Source organism: Lacerta agilis, chromosome 4 (assembly GCF_009819535.1).
Source record: "Lacerta agilis isolate rLacAgi1 chromosome 4, rLacAgi1.pri, whole genome shotgun sequence".
NCBI classification, from domain to species: Eukaryota; Metazoa; Chordata; class Lepidosauria; order Squamata; family Lacertidae; genus Lacerta; species Lacerta agilis.
Window position 1 is genome coordinate 52,343,649 of NC_046315.1, and position 16,870 is coordinate 52,360,518.

General features: G+C 39.8%; 1 protein-coding gene across 7 annotated transcripts in view; it reads right to left on the reverse strand.

Moving 5' to 3' along the window:
* The window catches only part of ERG (ETS transcription factor ERG), a 110,991-nt gene that overhangs the window by 62,356 nt on the left and 31,765 nt on the right, over positions 1-16,870 (reverse strand). For 6 of the 7 annotated variants that reach the window (XM_033147025.1, XM_033147032.1, XM_033147031.1 and 3 more), the window contains exon 2: positions 11,406-11,492. In XM_033147025.1, coding sequence (XP_033002916.1) covers positions 11,406-11,444 — 39 coding nt within the window. In that variant the 5' untranslated portion in view covers positions 11,445-11,492. Of the gene's footprint in view, positions 1-11,405; positions 11,493-12,081; positions 12,166-16,870 lie in introns of all 7 variants that reach the window. The other variant, XM_033147026.1, reaches the window with a different exon arrangement.

Below are 16,870 nucleotides of genomic sequence, written 5' to 3' on the forward strand. Positions count from 1 at the left end.
ATTATCAAAGCACTACTCCATTTTTATTTTTGTTTAGGCCAAGCATCATAATAATTCAAATAGCAAGTCCTCAGTCACCAGCAGCAACTTAGTATCATCACATTAGATGATACAATGAAATTGATAAGCATTGACTTGGTACTATATAAATGCCAAAACTAAAACCTTTCATTTATGGACAGCAGCTACGCATTTCAGAAAAAGAATTTCAATAGTTTTCTCTCCTTTTATGCAGAATTTTCTTCACCTGTCATAGAATGTACAATTCTATGCAATTAAATGCTTAAAGATCATGTTAGCTGTACTGACCATACAAATATTCTTGCATTTTCTGATGGGGTTTTGCCTCTCAACAAAATAATGATCTTAAACTATAACCACATGCTGTCTTTTAAAGGGGGGGGGGAATACAGAGGAAACTATTTGCTCAGCCAAGTCAGTCACACTTTTGGCTATGGAACAATTTTCCTCTGTATCTGAAGCCAGAGGCACTAAAACAGGCCTCTGTTATATGGCTTGATTCACAAGACAGTTAAGCCAAAGTTCTTGAATATAACCTGATTTGAGAAATCAGTGTAAATCCAACAAGCTGGGTAAAACAAGGTTATCATCAGAGCAAGAAATTCCACAGCAAAATAAGTGTGTGTGTTGTTAATTGTAAATCATTTTTATACAGAACATGACACAAGCTGAACATCCATCCTGCAAGGTCAAGGACTAGCAGACAGTGCACAAATAAATAGTGGTTCCGTGCAGCTCCATGTTTCTTTACCCCACCCTGCTTCCTGATATTGTACAGTGGCACTGTTGCATTGCACAGTTCCCTACCAGCAAGTAATATCAGCTCACACATTATACATGTGTATTATACATGGCATTACCAGGAAGAAGAGAAAGGCTGACATGTGGTAGTCCAGTTCTTTATGGGGGGGGTGTCCAGTTGGTGTCTGTTCACTGACCAAAAGCATCCATTAGTGAAACTGGGAGGGAGGCTATTTTTGGCAATTCTTCCTCCCTCTGTGTGCTGCAAATTTTTCTCCAGGTGATCACCCAACCATGCAAAGTATGTTGTGGGGGACGAGAGAGGAAAGGGAGAGGGGTAACTGCCTCCATCCATATTCCACTGACAAATGCTTTCCTTCTGCACAGGGACACCAACTGGATACCACCTTATATTTCTGCCATATTAGTCATTTAGATGGTCAGTGCAGTACTAGTTTTTTTTTTACTGTTGTTTTAGTATCAGAAAGACCTAAATAAGAAGATGAAACAATAGTTTGTTATAATTCCTATTTATTAGCTTTGATCCGATGCCTGTAAAATGCTACAGTTAGAGAGAGCTACAGTTCAGCTACTTCTTTATTCAAGCTCTATAATAACTACTCAGTGGCTGAATAAAAAGTGGTGTTTGCAATTTTGTGAATATTTCTTGTTTCTAAAAAATCTATTAGTTCCTTAAGAATTTTAGGAATGTAGCTGTATTGCCATTTCACTACAGACTCAGGCTGTGTTTACATTACCATTGTTTTTCTCAATCTGGATTGAAGCTGGTTTGGGAAATGCCATCAAAATGCAGTATTTCATAAGAAATGACAGGATAGGTATGGGTTGTGACCACTTTTATGCACGCGCCGCTCCCCAAATGAACACATTGGAGTGCACTGGACACAGAGTGAAAGGTAGTATGTGCACAACCTAAGTTATCATATCTCACCATATTTCAACCAGGCATATGTTTCAATTCATTAATGAAGGACAGTTTTCCTGCAAACATTCTTTAATAGCATGCTCAGTAATTCTTTCAGGATAAAAGCCACAATCTAAATTATTCCACATGTAAACAAGAATGCTATGCCTCATATATTATCAACAATTCAATATGTAGCGTATTACACATTAGGGATCCAAGATACTAGGCATACACAACCATCTCTATGCTTGCCTCAGAAATGACTGGGTTGTTTGCAAACATTACCTTTTCATGAAAGGCAATGTTGTGTGGACTGAAAAAGAATTCTTGCAACAACAACAAAATGTATTTCCCTGCAATAGTCATTTTTTAAAACACAGCATCTTTTAACTCTGTCTAGCCAACTCAGTGGAGAGCTAAAGTTGTGGCACCCCAAAAAATGGCTGGTGTGAGGCAAAAAAAAAAAATCAGCACACTACTGAGGACTCTTGGTCCAAGTAGCAGCATTGGGTTGTTTCTGCCCTGTACCAGCCATTTTCAGGCAGACTTAAGAAGGGAGGTCTGTTTATTAAGGTGATCTGTGCCTTATTCAATCTGCTAATATTCCAGCACCACTGCTTGAATCTTTGAGCACCCCTGCTTAAAATGCTTTCCCTATCCATAGCAGTTACCAGCTCTGCCATAAACCTGAAGGGATGGGAGACAACTCTGCATCTCTCATTAGGACATTTATTTTTCTGCTCTGATTTCCCCTGATGTTCTATATCTCAGAATGGCATTCATTTTGAAAACTTAACAATTCACTTCTCAATTGTGAGAATTTAATAGGTTGCTCTTCAGCTCAAGAGCTCTCAGAGCAACTTCCAGAATTTAAAAGAAGACCAGATCTTAATACTTTCTAAAACCACAGCAATCATAAAACAGCAGCAGAATCAGCATTAAAAAGGGAGGGAAACACACAGCAGAATGAATCAATGGCAAATGTTTTAAAATCCAAAAATATCTTAAATCATCTTTAAAGGCCTGCAGAACTATGAGTTATGGGTTTAATACAGGAATGAATCACCATCTTTCTCTAATACTACCCAATGCTCCCAGACTGAAATAACGCCACAAACATTAAAGATTTTGAAACTTCATTCTCTATGAAGCCACGTGAATAAGCTAAAAATTGACAACTTTTGCTATATTCCAAAATGTAAGGCAGCAGCTTAACAATTCAACGTGGAAATGTTTGCCACAGCATTAAGTGCATTCAAATTACCTCTGCAGCTTGATATAGCATAATAATTGCCTTGCATTGCTTGGATTTCGCCTGATTCCAGTGATCATAGAGTCAAGCATATTACTGTAAATGAATTACTGCAGCTATACTGTACAGTTGCCTGAAAAGGCTACCAGATTTTGGTTTAGCTATTTGATCGGGTTTATTCACATTTGTCTACTGGTTAGGCACTGAATAGCCAGCACAAGTGCTTTCAAGTCTGGTGCAGCAATTCTTTTAACCATAGTACCTGTATACTACGAAGGTCCTAAGGAAATGTGACATCAATGGGCAGCAAATATTGCATGTTGGTGCACAGATTTTGTGAGACAATCATACTGTGGGAATTTGCCCACTAAATGCTGTCAAAATTTCCAAACTGGCAGTCCAGTAGCAGTGCAGGACACCTACAAAGTGGTGTGTGTGATTGCTGCTGTGAAACTAGCCCTTTACTTCAACAGTGTTGCAAGGATAAATACCTTAACGAATATAGCGCTCAGAAATTATAGGAATGGATCAGTGGAGGGGAGACCATTTGAAACACTTGTATGTACATGCACATGACATCTAAGGTTCTTGCTCTTAAAATACCATTGGTTTGCAACCATAGATACAGTGGTACCTCTGGGTGTGAACACGATCTGTTCCAGGGTGCCATTCGCACCCCAAAAAGTCCACAACCAGAGCGGTGCTTCTGCGCATGCTAAAGCGCACAGAACGCTTCTGCGCATGCACGCACAGCGAAACCCGGAAGTAAACACTTCCAGGTTTGCCATGTTCTTAACCCGAAAAAAAGCAACATGAAGTGTTCGCAAGAAGAGGTATGACTGTATATCAGAACTACCTTGAAAAGTTTAATTTCCCGCCCCATTATCTCACATCATCAGTTTTAGCTTCATTAGATAAGTGCCATGTTTTAGGGGTGGTGAATTACTTTGATCATCACTTCAAGCATATTTTTATTAATAGCCACAATATGTGGCATAATTTTTGTAATTACTGTTGCTACTATAGGAAATCTAATAAAGTTCTAAAGCATATACCTTTTCCATTTATGGTTCTTATAGCAGCAGATGAAAAGCTTATTTATCAGTCTAATAGATCTGATTGCTTTAAAACTGTGTAGTCGAAAAGCATGTTGTTGCTTATCCTAAAGCATCTCATGGTAAACATAGAATGTAAGCTAAAGCATAAGAAATACCTTTTGTTTTCCTAGGAAGTCAACATGCTGACTGCTATTGATAATAAGACAATAAATATGTACTGTTTCAATAAGAAAATAAAGAGTATTCATAATTGTTTCACTGAGAAATGTTTTAATAAGATCTAGCATGATGGCCTTAATTTCAGTATTGAACTTTGATTCTGTTAGAAGAGGTTTGGCTTGATTTTGTTAGGATTTTGGCTTCATAGTTCCAAATATAGGATCCATCCCAACATCTGGTTAGCACAACACACACAAGTGCACATGTGGAAGAGAATGTTGCTGCTACTTTGCTGGTCCTAAGGACAGACACATTGTCTCTGTCTACATTTCTGCCTTCTGTGTCCTTTTTCTTACTTTTTTTTTTTTTTTGTAAGACTGCACATGTGTTTCTTGCTTTCTGCTCTGAATGTGACCAGCCTATGATACAAGGAACATTCATTCAAAGCATCTGGTGAAGATATTGCTAAGTGTTTCTATTCTACCCAAATTAAGGGTATCTGAAATTAGAAAGAACCAATGCCTCTGGTTATTTCCACAAGAACACATACACTGTGCTAGGCTGGTCATATGTTTCATACATCACTTTTATGAATATTAAAATAAAATAAAAAATTAAGAATATTATTGAGCATGCAAAACAATAATAATCACAAAACAAAACAGTCATTACTACACCTATCACTAGATGCAGCAGCAACAAGAGTTCCTTGTTCTTCCGCAGCATTTGCTTGTAAAGCGTGAGTTTGTCAGGACTTGAGGAACTGTCTCTCTCACTCTGGGTTAGGCTTTGCAGCATAACAATGCTTTGGGCCTAGTCACCTGAAGTTTCATGAGGATTTAGAGCTCTGACCAAAATCCATGCAAGACATGGGAATGCAACCTGCTTCCTCCTTCTGAACAACGAAAGTTGGTCAGTCAGGCATTACATACTGTACTCTCCGACATTCCTCAGATGAAAATAGCGACATTTCTGACTCTCCCCCAACTGACCCTCCGCAACCCACCCCCAGCAGAGCATTTCTGCCTCCACGGTCCTAAGAAAACCCCCTAATCCAGATTTTATTTTACTGTGTTCTTTGGTAGATTTACAAAAAGAAAAACACCAATAAATAAATTTTAGAAAGGGGCAAGATTAGACATGGACACACAAAGCGTTTAAAAAAAAAAGGAAAAAAACCCAGACTCCTTGCGTGCTGCTCCCCTTTCTTCCCGCCCAGGGTAGCCCTGCCTCTGCCTGAACCTCAGGGCCAGCGTCTCGCATGAGACTGTGCCTTAGTGGGGGCAGCCTCTCCTCCTCCTGGCCCACTCTCCAGCAGCCAATATGATCTGCCTAAGGGAGGAGTCTGGCAGCAGCAGCAGTCATGGAAAGGCCATGGAAAGGTAATGGGATGCTCCTCTGCAGCCACCACTGCTGCTGCTGCCACTCAGCACAACCACCAGCTCATCCTCCTCCCTGTCTTCGGCGGCAGTGGCACTGGTGGGGGAAATAGGGACATTCCAGGATGAAATTGGAAACTGGGGTGGCTTTTGTAATTCCAGGACTGTTCCTGGAAAATAGGGACACTTGGAGGGTATGGCGTTATGGAGGATGGGAAGGAATCTGTAATGGCCGCTTCAGTGGAGGTTTGTCCATTGTGGCAACTGGAGCCAATCATCTCCCTGAAAGTATTAAGCATTTTTTTTTAAACCCTCTTCAGAATCTCAAAGCCACACGTTCAGGGCTATCTTACCCATAGGCGCTAGAGGTGCAGGGCACCCGGGCGCCGGGCTCTCAGGGGCACCAGGCCGAGAGTCCGGGGCCCGAGAGTTCAGTCGGAGTGCCACGGTGGGCTCTTCTGCTGCGGACAGCCCTGCGCCGCAAGTTCGGGGGCAACCGAGGCAGCAAGACGCTGAGGCGGCCTGCCGGCTTTGCCCTCCTGCGCACCTGGGACTAGGAAACCGGGGGGGGGGGATCTTTGCACCCTGGCACCACATATGCTTAAGACAGCCCTACACACATTTTATAATTCATTTATGTTCTCTTATCTGGCCAACCAGTTCTCTGCACCACTCATCCAATCCTAGTCCAAAACTATACCTCTGGCAATGAGGTCCCTCACATGTGTTTCTAAACAGAAAAGCATTGTGACTTGTTGGGCTGCTGTGAAATCAGAACAGCAAATTGTTGGTTGCAATGTTGGGCAAGCATACGAACTGGCTCACTGAGTGGGAAAATGTAAAAACAAAACAAAAAGCCCATACGAAAATCTAAAATGCATTCAATCTATAAAGGATGTTTATAGATCCAAAAAAGATAATTTCAGCCACAACTAATTGATACAACTAAGCAGGGACAAATTCAGAACATCTTTCCTTTCCTTTCCTTTCCTTTCCTTTCCTTTCCTTTCCTTTTTTTAAAAAAAGACCATTTATAAGGACAGAAAAAATGGAAAGCTTAGCCATTTATTATAGACAGGACAGTGGAAGACAACAAACTTTTGGAATGCATTTCTCTGTAGCTTTCTAAATGGTATGCCAGCATCAATAGTAGAGATGAAACCTAGTGTGGTAGCTCAGCTCCTCCATTACTGTATAGATAGCAGTGGGAGGCCTAGGAAAGGGATGAGGGGGATGCTCACCAGCCCTGGATATTTAATAGAAATCATTAAAATCTATAAACGAACTCATATCAAATTCAGGGGGAAGATTAAAGTAACATGTTGCCCTTTGAACACATCATTAGCACTGTTCTCCATCTGGCTGCTGGCAATGATTTTTGGATTTGTTCAGAAATCCTGACTTATAAAACAAAGAAAAGGTTCTTTCCCTCTTCTTCTTCTTCTTCTTCTTCTTCTTCTTCTTCTTCTTCTTCTTCTTCTTCTTCTTCTATAAAAACCAATGAGTTTTGTGCTGGTTTTCTCTTTCTTAATTGACACACAGAGAGAAGACAGAATGGCATTCAAGAATTTCCTTCTGGAAATTTCACTAAAAATTCCATCAATCCACAGAACCAAAAGAAATTTAAAAGCAAAATAAATGTGAACGACACACATTGTAACTTGTTTGCTATGATAAAAACTTGCTTGCATAACAATCTTTCTGCATATTTATGAGCAACCCTGATTTCCCCCCATGTTTCTTATTTCCGTAAGAATTAACCATGTCAGTATCAGTCAAGTTTGAGCATATTTTATTTAGCTTAAAAATATGGATATCTAGACCTGGGAGTAAGTGCCATTGAACTCAATGTATAGGGTTAGATCCTGCAAACTTTTTATTCTTCTACTCATAAAAGCAAAAAAGACAGCAAATAAAAAATAAAAGCATATGCTACACAAGTTGCCATATAAAGAAAGTCAGTTTGCCATATGGTGATCCATAACTGATTTTATCTTGGAGAGAAAATAGGCCCATAATTAACTTAAATAACAGTAAAAGAAGGTGTGACTTTTAAATAAATCAAAGATAAATGAAGTAGAGCTGAGCTGAAATTTCTTGTAAGACATTCTTGTGATGAAACCTGAGATTTTTTCGTTTTATCATCCTGCAAGAAAAAAGCCACTTTACTTAATTTTCTCCCAGTATTTTTCTAATGGACACCATTCCCCCCTCCCAATGGCCCAGAATGACATGAGGTCAGAGGCAGGGGTATCAGAAACAAAGTGATGACCAGGCTGCCACTTCTGCTCTTTCAAAAGGGTCCAAAAATCAATATTCCAGTGTTCATTCTCAGAAATAAATATTGTGCTTCTGTACTGTACATATACAAAACTGACAACACAAAATATAAATGGTTTATAACTAAATAAATCACTCAACTGAGCAGGGCTGGCCATGGCAGCTCTGGCCTCCAAGAAGCATGCCACTCACTGCCACTGCCTCTTCTGACACCCACTGACACCTGCTTCTCTACAGCCTTTTAGGGGAGGGGAGGGGAGTTTGGAGGGGAAATGGTGTCAGCAATGGAAGGATGCAGAAGAGGAGGAGGCAGGGGGCTGCAGAGGAGGAGGAAGTAGCATTTTCTTTTTTGCCTCAAGTGGCAAAACATACTGGGCCAGTCCTGCAACCACAGGCTACTATTATTTAGCAATCTAACCTACCAAATCTGTTAAACCCTTCAACAAACTTATTCAGATGATGAACACACTTCTCATGTTATAAGAACTTATTATTACTGTATTATTATTATTACTGTAGTACTACTGAGCATCTGGGTCAGAATTCAAAACTAGGAATTAAATATTTTTAATGGCTGGTTGGTAACAAAAAACAGTAAGTTCTCATATGTTCAGTGTTCAACAATATATTAATGGCTCTTGTAGCTGCTCAAATCTCTCTCTCTCTCTCTCTCTCTCTCTCTCTCTCTCTCTGTGTGTGTGTGTGTGTGTGTGTGTGTATGAGAGAGAGAGAGAGAGAGAGAGAGAGAGAGAGAGAGAGATTCAAGTTAACATCTAAAGGGGATGAATAAAATAAGACTGCATCAACTTCAGTGATTTGAAAAATTGCATATTGCTGGGTTTTCCTATCACAGAAGTAGCTAGCCTTTGAGATATTCCAGGAGTCCATAATTTGGTAGAAATTGCATATACACAGTTAATTACAGGAGGTATCATTCGGCTAAGTTTTATTCAGAGTAAATCCACTGAATATGACTTGGTCCATTAATTTAATTTTGAATAAATGAAGCTGATTACAACCTAAGGTAATATATATCTTCATTACCCCAGTCCCTCAAACACAATTCTTGAGAATTGTTCATTAAAGCTAAATATCAGAACCTGGCAGAATGAATGTTCTCCATCTCCCCTTGTCTTATTACCCACAAACCAAATGGAATCCTTTTGGACTCAAAGCAGCAAAGCATTCTGTATTCCTTGACTTGTCTTCACAGCAAGTCATGGGACAGTTCCATTTACTGCCAATACAATGATCCATTTTACCTGCTGAGAACCAAGCTCATCCAACAACACAGTTCTGAACATATTCACTTAGATGTAAGCCCTGTTCAGTTCAATGACATCTGAAACTTCCATGTTCACCTAGGATAACTGGAGTGGTTAATCAATAGCATTATGAACCAAACCAAACCAAACCAAACCTCCTTTACACAGAAAGCTAAAGGAAGGGTCAAATGACAGAGACTAGCTATATGCTGAGCATTGCTTCTCTCCAAAGGTACCAACAAAAAAAGTATTTTCCACACCAAATCACTGAAAATAGAACTTGGTACAACTTGCCTTCTTTTACAAATGAACAACATCACATTGAATTATCATTAGTGCAACGTGTTTCTATAGTTACCACTACTTGTTCCTTGTTTTTAATGAACAGTAGAACAAAATACTGTAGTCACTTGAAAGCCAACATAAACTGCAATTAGAATTGCACTTGCAAAAGGAATAAGGCAAGTTCTGACCTTTCCAAAAACATTTATAGTCTTCTTTCTCATTATGAAAAGTTTAAGAAATTTTCTGGTTTGGTTACCTTTTTAAGAATGAAGTTCAAAGGAAAAATAGATACGCTAATGGCAAAGCCTTTCCTTTTCTAACAGGCATACTGTTCTTCCATTAAACTGCCTTTGTGTTTGATCCCATACTTTACTAGCAAAACCAAACCCTGTTAAAATGCACATCTTGATTCAGTACAAGCAACCCAATCTTCATTCAAAAAGCTATAGTGATACAAGCTCCAAGTACTGTAAGTGAATAGGATCTAGCATGCTCGGTGTTTTATAAACACGTGGAAGTACTCATTTTTTAAAATGCATGTTACATAAAAGCACATAGATTTCCACTTTAAAGTGACATCTCCTTTATAGGAGAAGTCATTGTGTTTAGACCTACCAGAGCTATGCACTCATTTAAACATTCAGCACTACAATATCAAAAGAATACAAAGAAGGGAGAGGAAATTCAATTCAATCTGTACTGATGGGCTTCATTCACACTATTACATTTCCACAATATTTCTCTTGTGGTATCTGTAACTTTACAGGCTGTGCCTTGTTACACAAGGAAGACACAATGCAGGAATGTGCAGCAAAATGACAATGGAATCATGCATTATTAGGAAATGCAAAAGCAGGACCTGCAACAAAATGTAGTGCATACCCACCCTTAAGAGAATTCCTATTGTTCATGGCTCCCGACCATTTGCCTGATATCAAGTAAGTTGCCTAAAATACAAACCATACTGTTGTTTGTGGCAGGAGTGCTCAGTGATATTTCTTTTTCAATTGCAGCCTGACCTGACCTACATATTGAACATCTTCTAATTCTCACTCAAATTTGCAGATTCAATCAGTGACTCTAGTAGGCGGTGAAATGGTCTGCAAAAAAAGTGTGTTCAATCTATAGGGATTAGCAATTTGAATATTATCAAACTGCAGCACAGACAGTAGTTTTCTGTGAGGCTTACTTAACTGATACCCTATCTAAACTTCTGGAACCTCCACACTTTCTGGGAAAAAAGCCTTAATAGTTCAAAACACTTGTTAAGGGACAGCTTTGGAAGATAAAACCATGTCAGTTGTGTTGCATGCCTGTTTGTTTTGGGTTTTTGTTGTTGTTGTTGTTGTTGTTTTAAAAAGCTCATTCCCCACTTTTGTCTCTTTGTTACAAGCCAGCATGATGGAAGGGCTGGAAAATGGCTGGTGTGTGGTGGGACGGAAATGCCCTCCAGACTAGCATGGTTGTAGACTACCTGGACCACACTGTGGTGGGGCAAGGCAGTGGCAAGATTGGGGCTGCATGGATCCATCAACAGGAGCACTAGATTCACCCCAGTGGTGCACCTGTGCACCTCTAATTTTGCAGCCACCCTTCCCCATCCCAGCACCATCCAGATAAGCTGCAGTTGTTGGGAGGCTCCATCACTATTGAAGGGAAATAGCAGGTCCAGAGCTACTTCAACTTCTCGTCTCATCATATTTTCCCACCTGCATTAAACTCAAAGAATGCCAAGGCCACCATGAGTGACTTGAGAAAATTAGACACTTTTATGTAGCATAGATAGCCACTTGGCCTTCTTTGATCTCTCCCTGACACAGTTGGTAGCAAGTTCTAAGGCAGAAGGTCCTAGCTGGCTCCCCGGACAAATTAGATATAGAAGAAGCTCTAGTGGTAAGCAGGAGGAGGAGCAGAAGCTGTGTAGTATCTCCCCAATCCCCTTTCACTGGTCTTCTCTTGCCATAGCCACCTTTGGATAGACATTTAGCTAATGCGTAATCAGCCGTCAAGAGACCTGTAAGCAAACATGAAATTTACCTTGATATGAGCTACTGGATCTGGGACAGTTTGAATCATGTCCTTTAACAGCCAGCGTATGTACCAGAAGGTCAGACCCCAAGGCAACTGTAGAGCCAAGAAGATAGAATCATGTAAGTACAAGATTTTTTTTAAAAAAATATATACTTTGAAGAGAAATATAAGACCATTTATAACCCAACTGCTCTACATACATAGAATTATTAAAATCAATATTGATTATATCAATTACATTGGCATTCCATTTACAGAATTCTGAAGCTGCTGGGCTCATTCTTTTCTTTTCTTTTTAAGCCATCCATTGATCTAACTCAAGACAATTCATAAATTGTCTGTAGCCATGCCTTGACAGCTAACCAGATTCAGCTTATCTCTGCTGTAATGTGTGAAGCAGGGGCCCTAGGAGGTAATAGAATAGTGAGAAATAGGTATTCCCACCAACACCCAAATGTCAGCTCTAAATATTGTGCTAAGCACTTTATAAATTAGAAACAATTATCTTCTTCCAAAGAATAATACAATAATTCATTCACTCATTGGCAGAAAAAAACACATTCAGGAGGATCCTCCGAAATACTGTGAAAATCACAGGTGTATGATTAAGGGGTTCAAGAAACCAAAACCTCCCTCAAGCATTCCCCAGTGTGAAATGATGTTGCTGTATTCAGTATTCGACCCTCTAGCAATGAGTTGGAGGTACAGTACCTCATGTTCTTCTTTTACCAGGGAAACACATGGGTGAGATGCAGGCCAATGACAGCTGGGGATGGAGGAGAAATAAAACTCAGTTCATTTAAAGGTGAATCAACCTAATTTGCACTTTCTAAAAGTGAACTGAAACACAGCCATCTTTTGAAATTCACTCCTCCTTTGCAATGCAGTTCTTCGGCCAAGTAATGGATAGGAAAATGTATATACTAGATTAAAGTGTGCACATATGGGATCCTTTGGAAGCTAGAGTGGGATATACATTTAATTAACAACAAGTTTCTATGCACACCCACCCATCCATTCTATCTTCTAAGTAAATAGGAAGCATTGTCAGTGTTGAAGAACACCTTTCTGCCCAGGAAAACACTCAAAAAGGGTGTGAACAGGACATGTGGGCCCTGGAAGGTGTTCAGGGGGCCAGCCAGGAATGAATTGTACAGTATCAAAAGCTAAGATGTCTGAGCTTATTGGGAGGGCAATCAGCTGGTGCTATGGGGAATGATATATTGTTGCTGTCTCTACATACATAGTCCATGTCCATGTCCTTAAGGTCGAGAGACAATGGAGGGGTATCCTTAATATTGATCTGGAAGCTGAAGCTGGTGCAGAGCACACAACAGAAAGACTGGCAGGTAATGACTTATTAAAAGAAATGCACAGATTGCCAATATGCTACCTGGCAAAGTTGAAGTTTATCTTACTAATTTACAAAGCCCTAAACAACTTCTTACATAGACCCCTAAGAGATTGCCTTCTCCCCATAGATGGATTCAGTTACTGGGATTGTCAGATGAGACCTTCCTGGTGGTGCCATGTGTTCCACAGATTCATTTGGTGGCTAGTTAGAGCACAGCTTTTACTTCCATGGCTCCTGTTCTAGGGATTATTCTGCCTCCCTAAATTAGGTAAGCATTTTTGTATTTTCAGTGTTTTCAGCCAGCTTAAACCTTGTTTGTTTGTTTGTTTATGGTTGCCACTGACATTTGAGTATCCTGTTGGACCTCTTTTGTTGTATCATGTAGGCTATTGTATTTTTTTATTTCACATATACTGCTTTGAGATTTTTCTAAATATTGAGCTGTTTGTAAACATTCAAAATAAAATAATAAACAAAGCACTTTATTGTGACAAAGTCTTATATCTTTGGAGAACTCTCTTTTACTTAAGAGACCCAAACCCAATCCCAAAGAATAAAGGAAACACAGTTTTAAAGACCTAGACAATCATTCACTGTGCAGGCAAAAATCCTGTTTATATGACCACTGGTGTGACTTCTTTGGGTATATAAAATTTCACGCACACAAATGTGATCTTGCTTTTCTAATGATTGATTGCTTCACAAATTAGCCAAATTTATTTTTTAACTGCAAAATCTTTTCTAGATTTAAACAATATTATCCATTGTTCTTTTTTGCAGAGTGATTATTTTTAGCTCTTTAAATGTCATACATTAAAATATAAGAGTTTATGAATTGGAAAATGCCAGACTTGACAGATGATGCCAAAAAGCTGTTGAAAGAGGAGCTAGGCACACTTCTGTGTGGTTTTTATTTCACTTTCTTGGTTGTGTGGAACATTTTTATAGCCACTGGAAAAATGTGACGATGTGACAAAGAAAATCCTAATAATGAACAATCGCTTATTTTTGTCATCACACTATGTGCAAATATTGCCACAGATGAATAATTCACACTATTATTAGGTACATATAATTTATTTTCCAAATCTGTTTTTTAAAAAATCAACTCAGTTCATAAGAAATTCATTCCTGAAACTTTGCCTAGGTCACCTGGAAAACATTTTTTTTTAAAGTTTTAATAGTTTTGTTGGGGTAAGCTGTATGCCTGAGTCCCTTTTAATTCCTGGATCCAACAAAGATTCAATTGCTGGTATAGCTAGAAAAGTTTCTTGGTAATGACCCCCTAAGTACAGGCTGTAAGTTAACAAAGGAAATGGCTCTATGGCAGAAGCCAAATGGGTGGGAGCCCCACTCCCTCAACTGACAGCTAGTTAGTTCAAAAGAACAACGGCAAGAGTTGAGGTGTTTGAGCTATAAGTAGAAGCAGGAGGAAGCAGGCTGGGAAGCCAGAGAGACAGAGCCATGCCTGATCTTTGCTTGAATCCAAGACTGTGGCTGTGGGAGAAGCAAGACCTCTTTGGGTTGTTAATGCTGTGAGCCCCTCCACCATAGACTCAGATTGTATATGTGTAAATAAACCACATATCATAAAGACACCACAGTCTCCACTGTCCCTCATTCTGAGAAACCAAACCCTGGGTGAGCACCTGAAACTCCTGGAACATCTCACCACTTGAGACTGGGGTAGTGTTTAACAATATGTTTATATGATTGCTTTAATAGCCTGCTCCTGTAAGCTGCTATGACAACAACAAATAGGATCAAATATTAGAATCACATGGCCAAACTGCACAGAACCTGGGAGACAATGGCTAGACCTCTCAACCTATTCAAAATGAAGAGAGAAAAAAACCTGAAAAGCGTACATATGCAGGGCTCAAACTGGACCAAAACAATGATGCTGTTGCAATAGGAGGAGAGGGCTGTTTTACCTTTTCTTCCCACATTATTTTCCTGACTGAAACCTCTTCTCTGCAAAGCTGCTAAAGCCCTGCTAGGGTGAATGGGCAGATCCATTTACCATGCCTGTCTTTCCATCAAGAGGGTTAATTGCCGCCTTTGTATAAGGAATGGGTGGCTGAAAAAATGGTGTGTACGGAAAGGATTAGACATCTCCCCACGTACAGTAGAGAGCCTCAGATAAGTCCTTCTAGAATGAATGAAGCACATGAAACAACACAACTGATGGTCTGCACCCAGTCCCACTGAAACTGGTACTCATCTGACTCAGACTTTGCCATTACACAAACTCCCAGGAGCTCAGATATATTATATGTGCTCTTGATAGTATGCCAAAAATTCCCTGGGCCAGATTATTATTGGCTTTCTTAACTTCGCAGTCATAAAATACATAATTTGTGGCTGTAAATGGACTAATTTGTCATAAATTGGCATATTATGCAAACCTAAACAAGGGTACTTCACATGAAATAGTATCTGTCTCAAACACAATAAGCCATGTGAGCCTAAAAATGAGTGCTTTTTTCATGGTCTATCTATCTACACTTTCTGTTCTCTCATCATACACAACCAAAAAATAAAAGAAAAAGGGTTTGGGCAGAAGGTGCCCACTAGGAGGAAAATATTCTGAAAAACCTCAAGTTTTGCCAGTACTATGACATCAACCCTGGCTTCAGACACAATTGAGCATGCCCACCCCTGTGAGAGGGAGGCAGCTGGATGAGTAACAGTGGTTGCTATGTTAACCAGTGAACACAGAGACAGGCCAACTGAAAGAAAATCAATAGAGAAGTTATTGGAAGTGACAGTTGGTTCTGCAAGCTGCTGAAAATCTCTTTCCCCAAGTTGACAGATATCTTCAGAGCCTGCATGAGAGGGAAAGCGGGAGTTACTACAAAGGGAACAGCTGAAACCATTTTTCAGGTGGAGCAACAGTGGTACCTCAGAACAGCACACTGGTTTGCATCCTAATGTGAGTTAAGGAAGTTCACCAAAGGAAAACATATCATCCCTTCCTTCCCAATACAACTACCTGCTTCTCCAAAAAGGTCATCTTGGAGGGTCAGTGGGCCTGCCTGGACAATGTGAGATGGAACATGGAGGCTAGAAGCCAGAGTCAACAATTTAGTCAGAGCCTCCACATCAATCAGGGAAGGGAACTGTTGAGACTTCAGAACAAATCATCAGTTTTCCAAAAGGGGCAAACTATCAGCACAATCCTATGCATGTTTACTCAGAAATAATAATTTAAAAAAACTAGAGAGAAGACAGCCATAATACATGCATCACTAAGTGGATCCTTGTTCCTGCCTGCCAGGAATACAAAGATCTGTTCCACATAAAGGAAATGACCTAGGTCTAACTCTCACAAATAGCAGGTGACATGGCAAATCTGACCAATAGTATTTCAGACTACAGGTAGGGGTTAACATAACTGAAAGCATTCATATACAAATTCAGCTATTATTAGCATGAAAAGTTTCTGACAATTCAGCTTGAAGAACAAAAGTAATACTGTACAGTTTTGTTTTGTTTTAAAGCACACCTGGGCCTGGAAATAGATATGCAAGTACTAAATGAACAATACTAGTCCCTTGTTTTAAGAGGGATGGGCATGGGCTTCAGCTACCTCTATCAAGTGATATATTATTTATATCAAAAGGTGGGACTACTAAGAAAAGGGGTGGGACTTCTGGTAGAAAGGTGATGGGGCACCTGTCACTTTTTAGGTTGTAGAATAGTAGTCCCTCTATTTTTAGAATCATGGAATTGTACAGTTGGAAGGGATCCCGAGGGTCATCTAGTCCAATCCCCTTGCACTACAGGCATCTCTTGCACAATGTGAGGCTCGAACCCATGACCCTGAGATCAAGAGTCTCATGCTCTACCCACTGAGTCATGAGTCGTGATCCATAATCTTCTACTGTTGATGGTAAAGGTACTAGCTACCTGATCTGTGCCATGCTTGTCATTTGCTCAGAAGGGGATGCACATACACAGAAGCCTATTTCCTCACGCTATCTGAATGGAGGGGTGGGAGTGAGATTCATATGGCCCAAAAATGCAAGTTGATAAATTGCCTTATTAGGAAATGTTCTCTTCATCACTGAAGTCACCTAGGCCTCTAGTGACAGCCATGCATCTAGGAGCACCC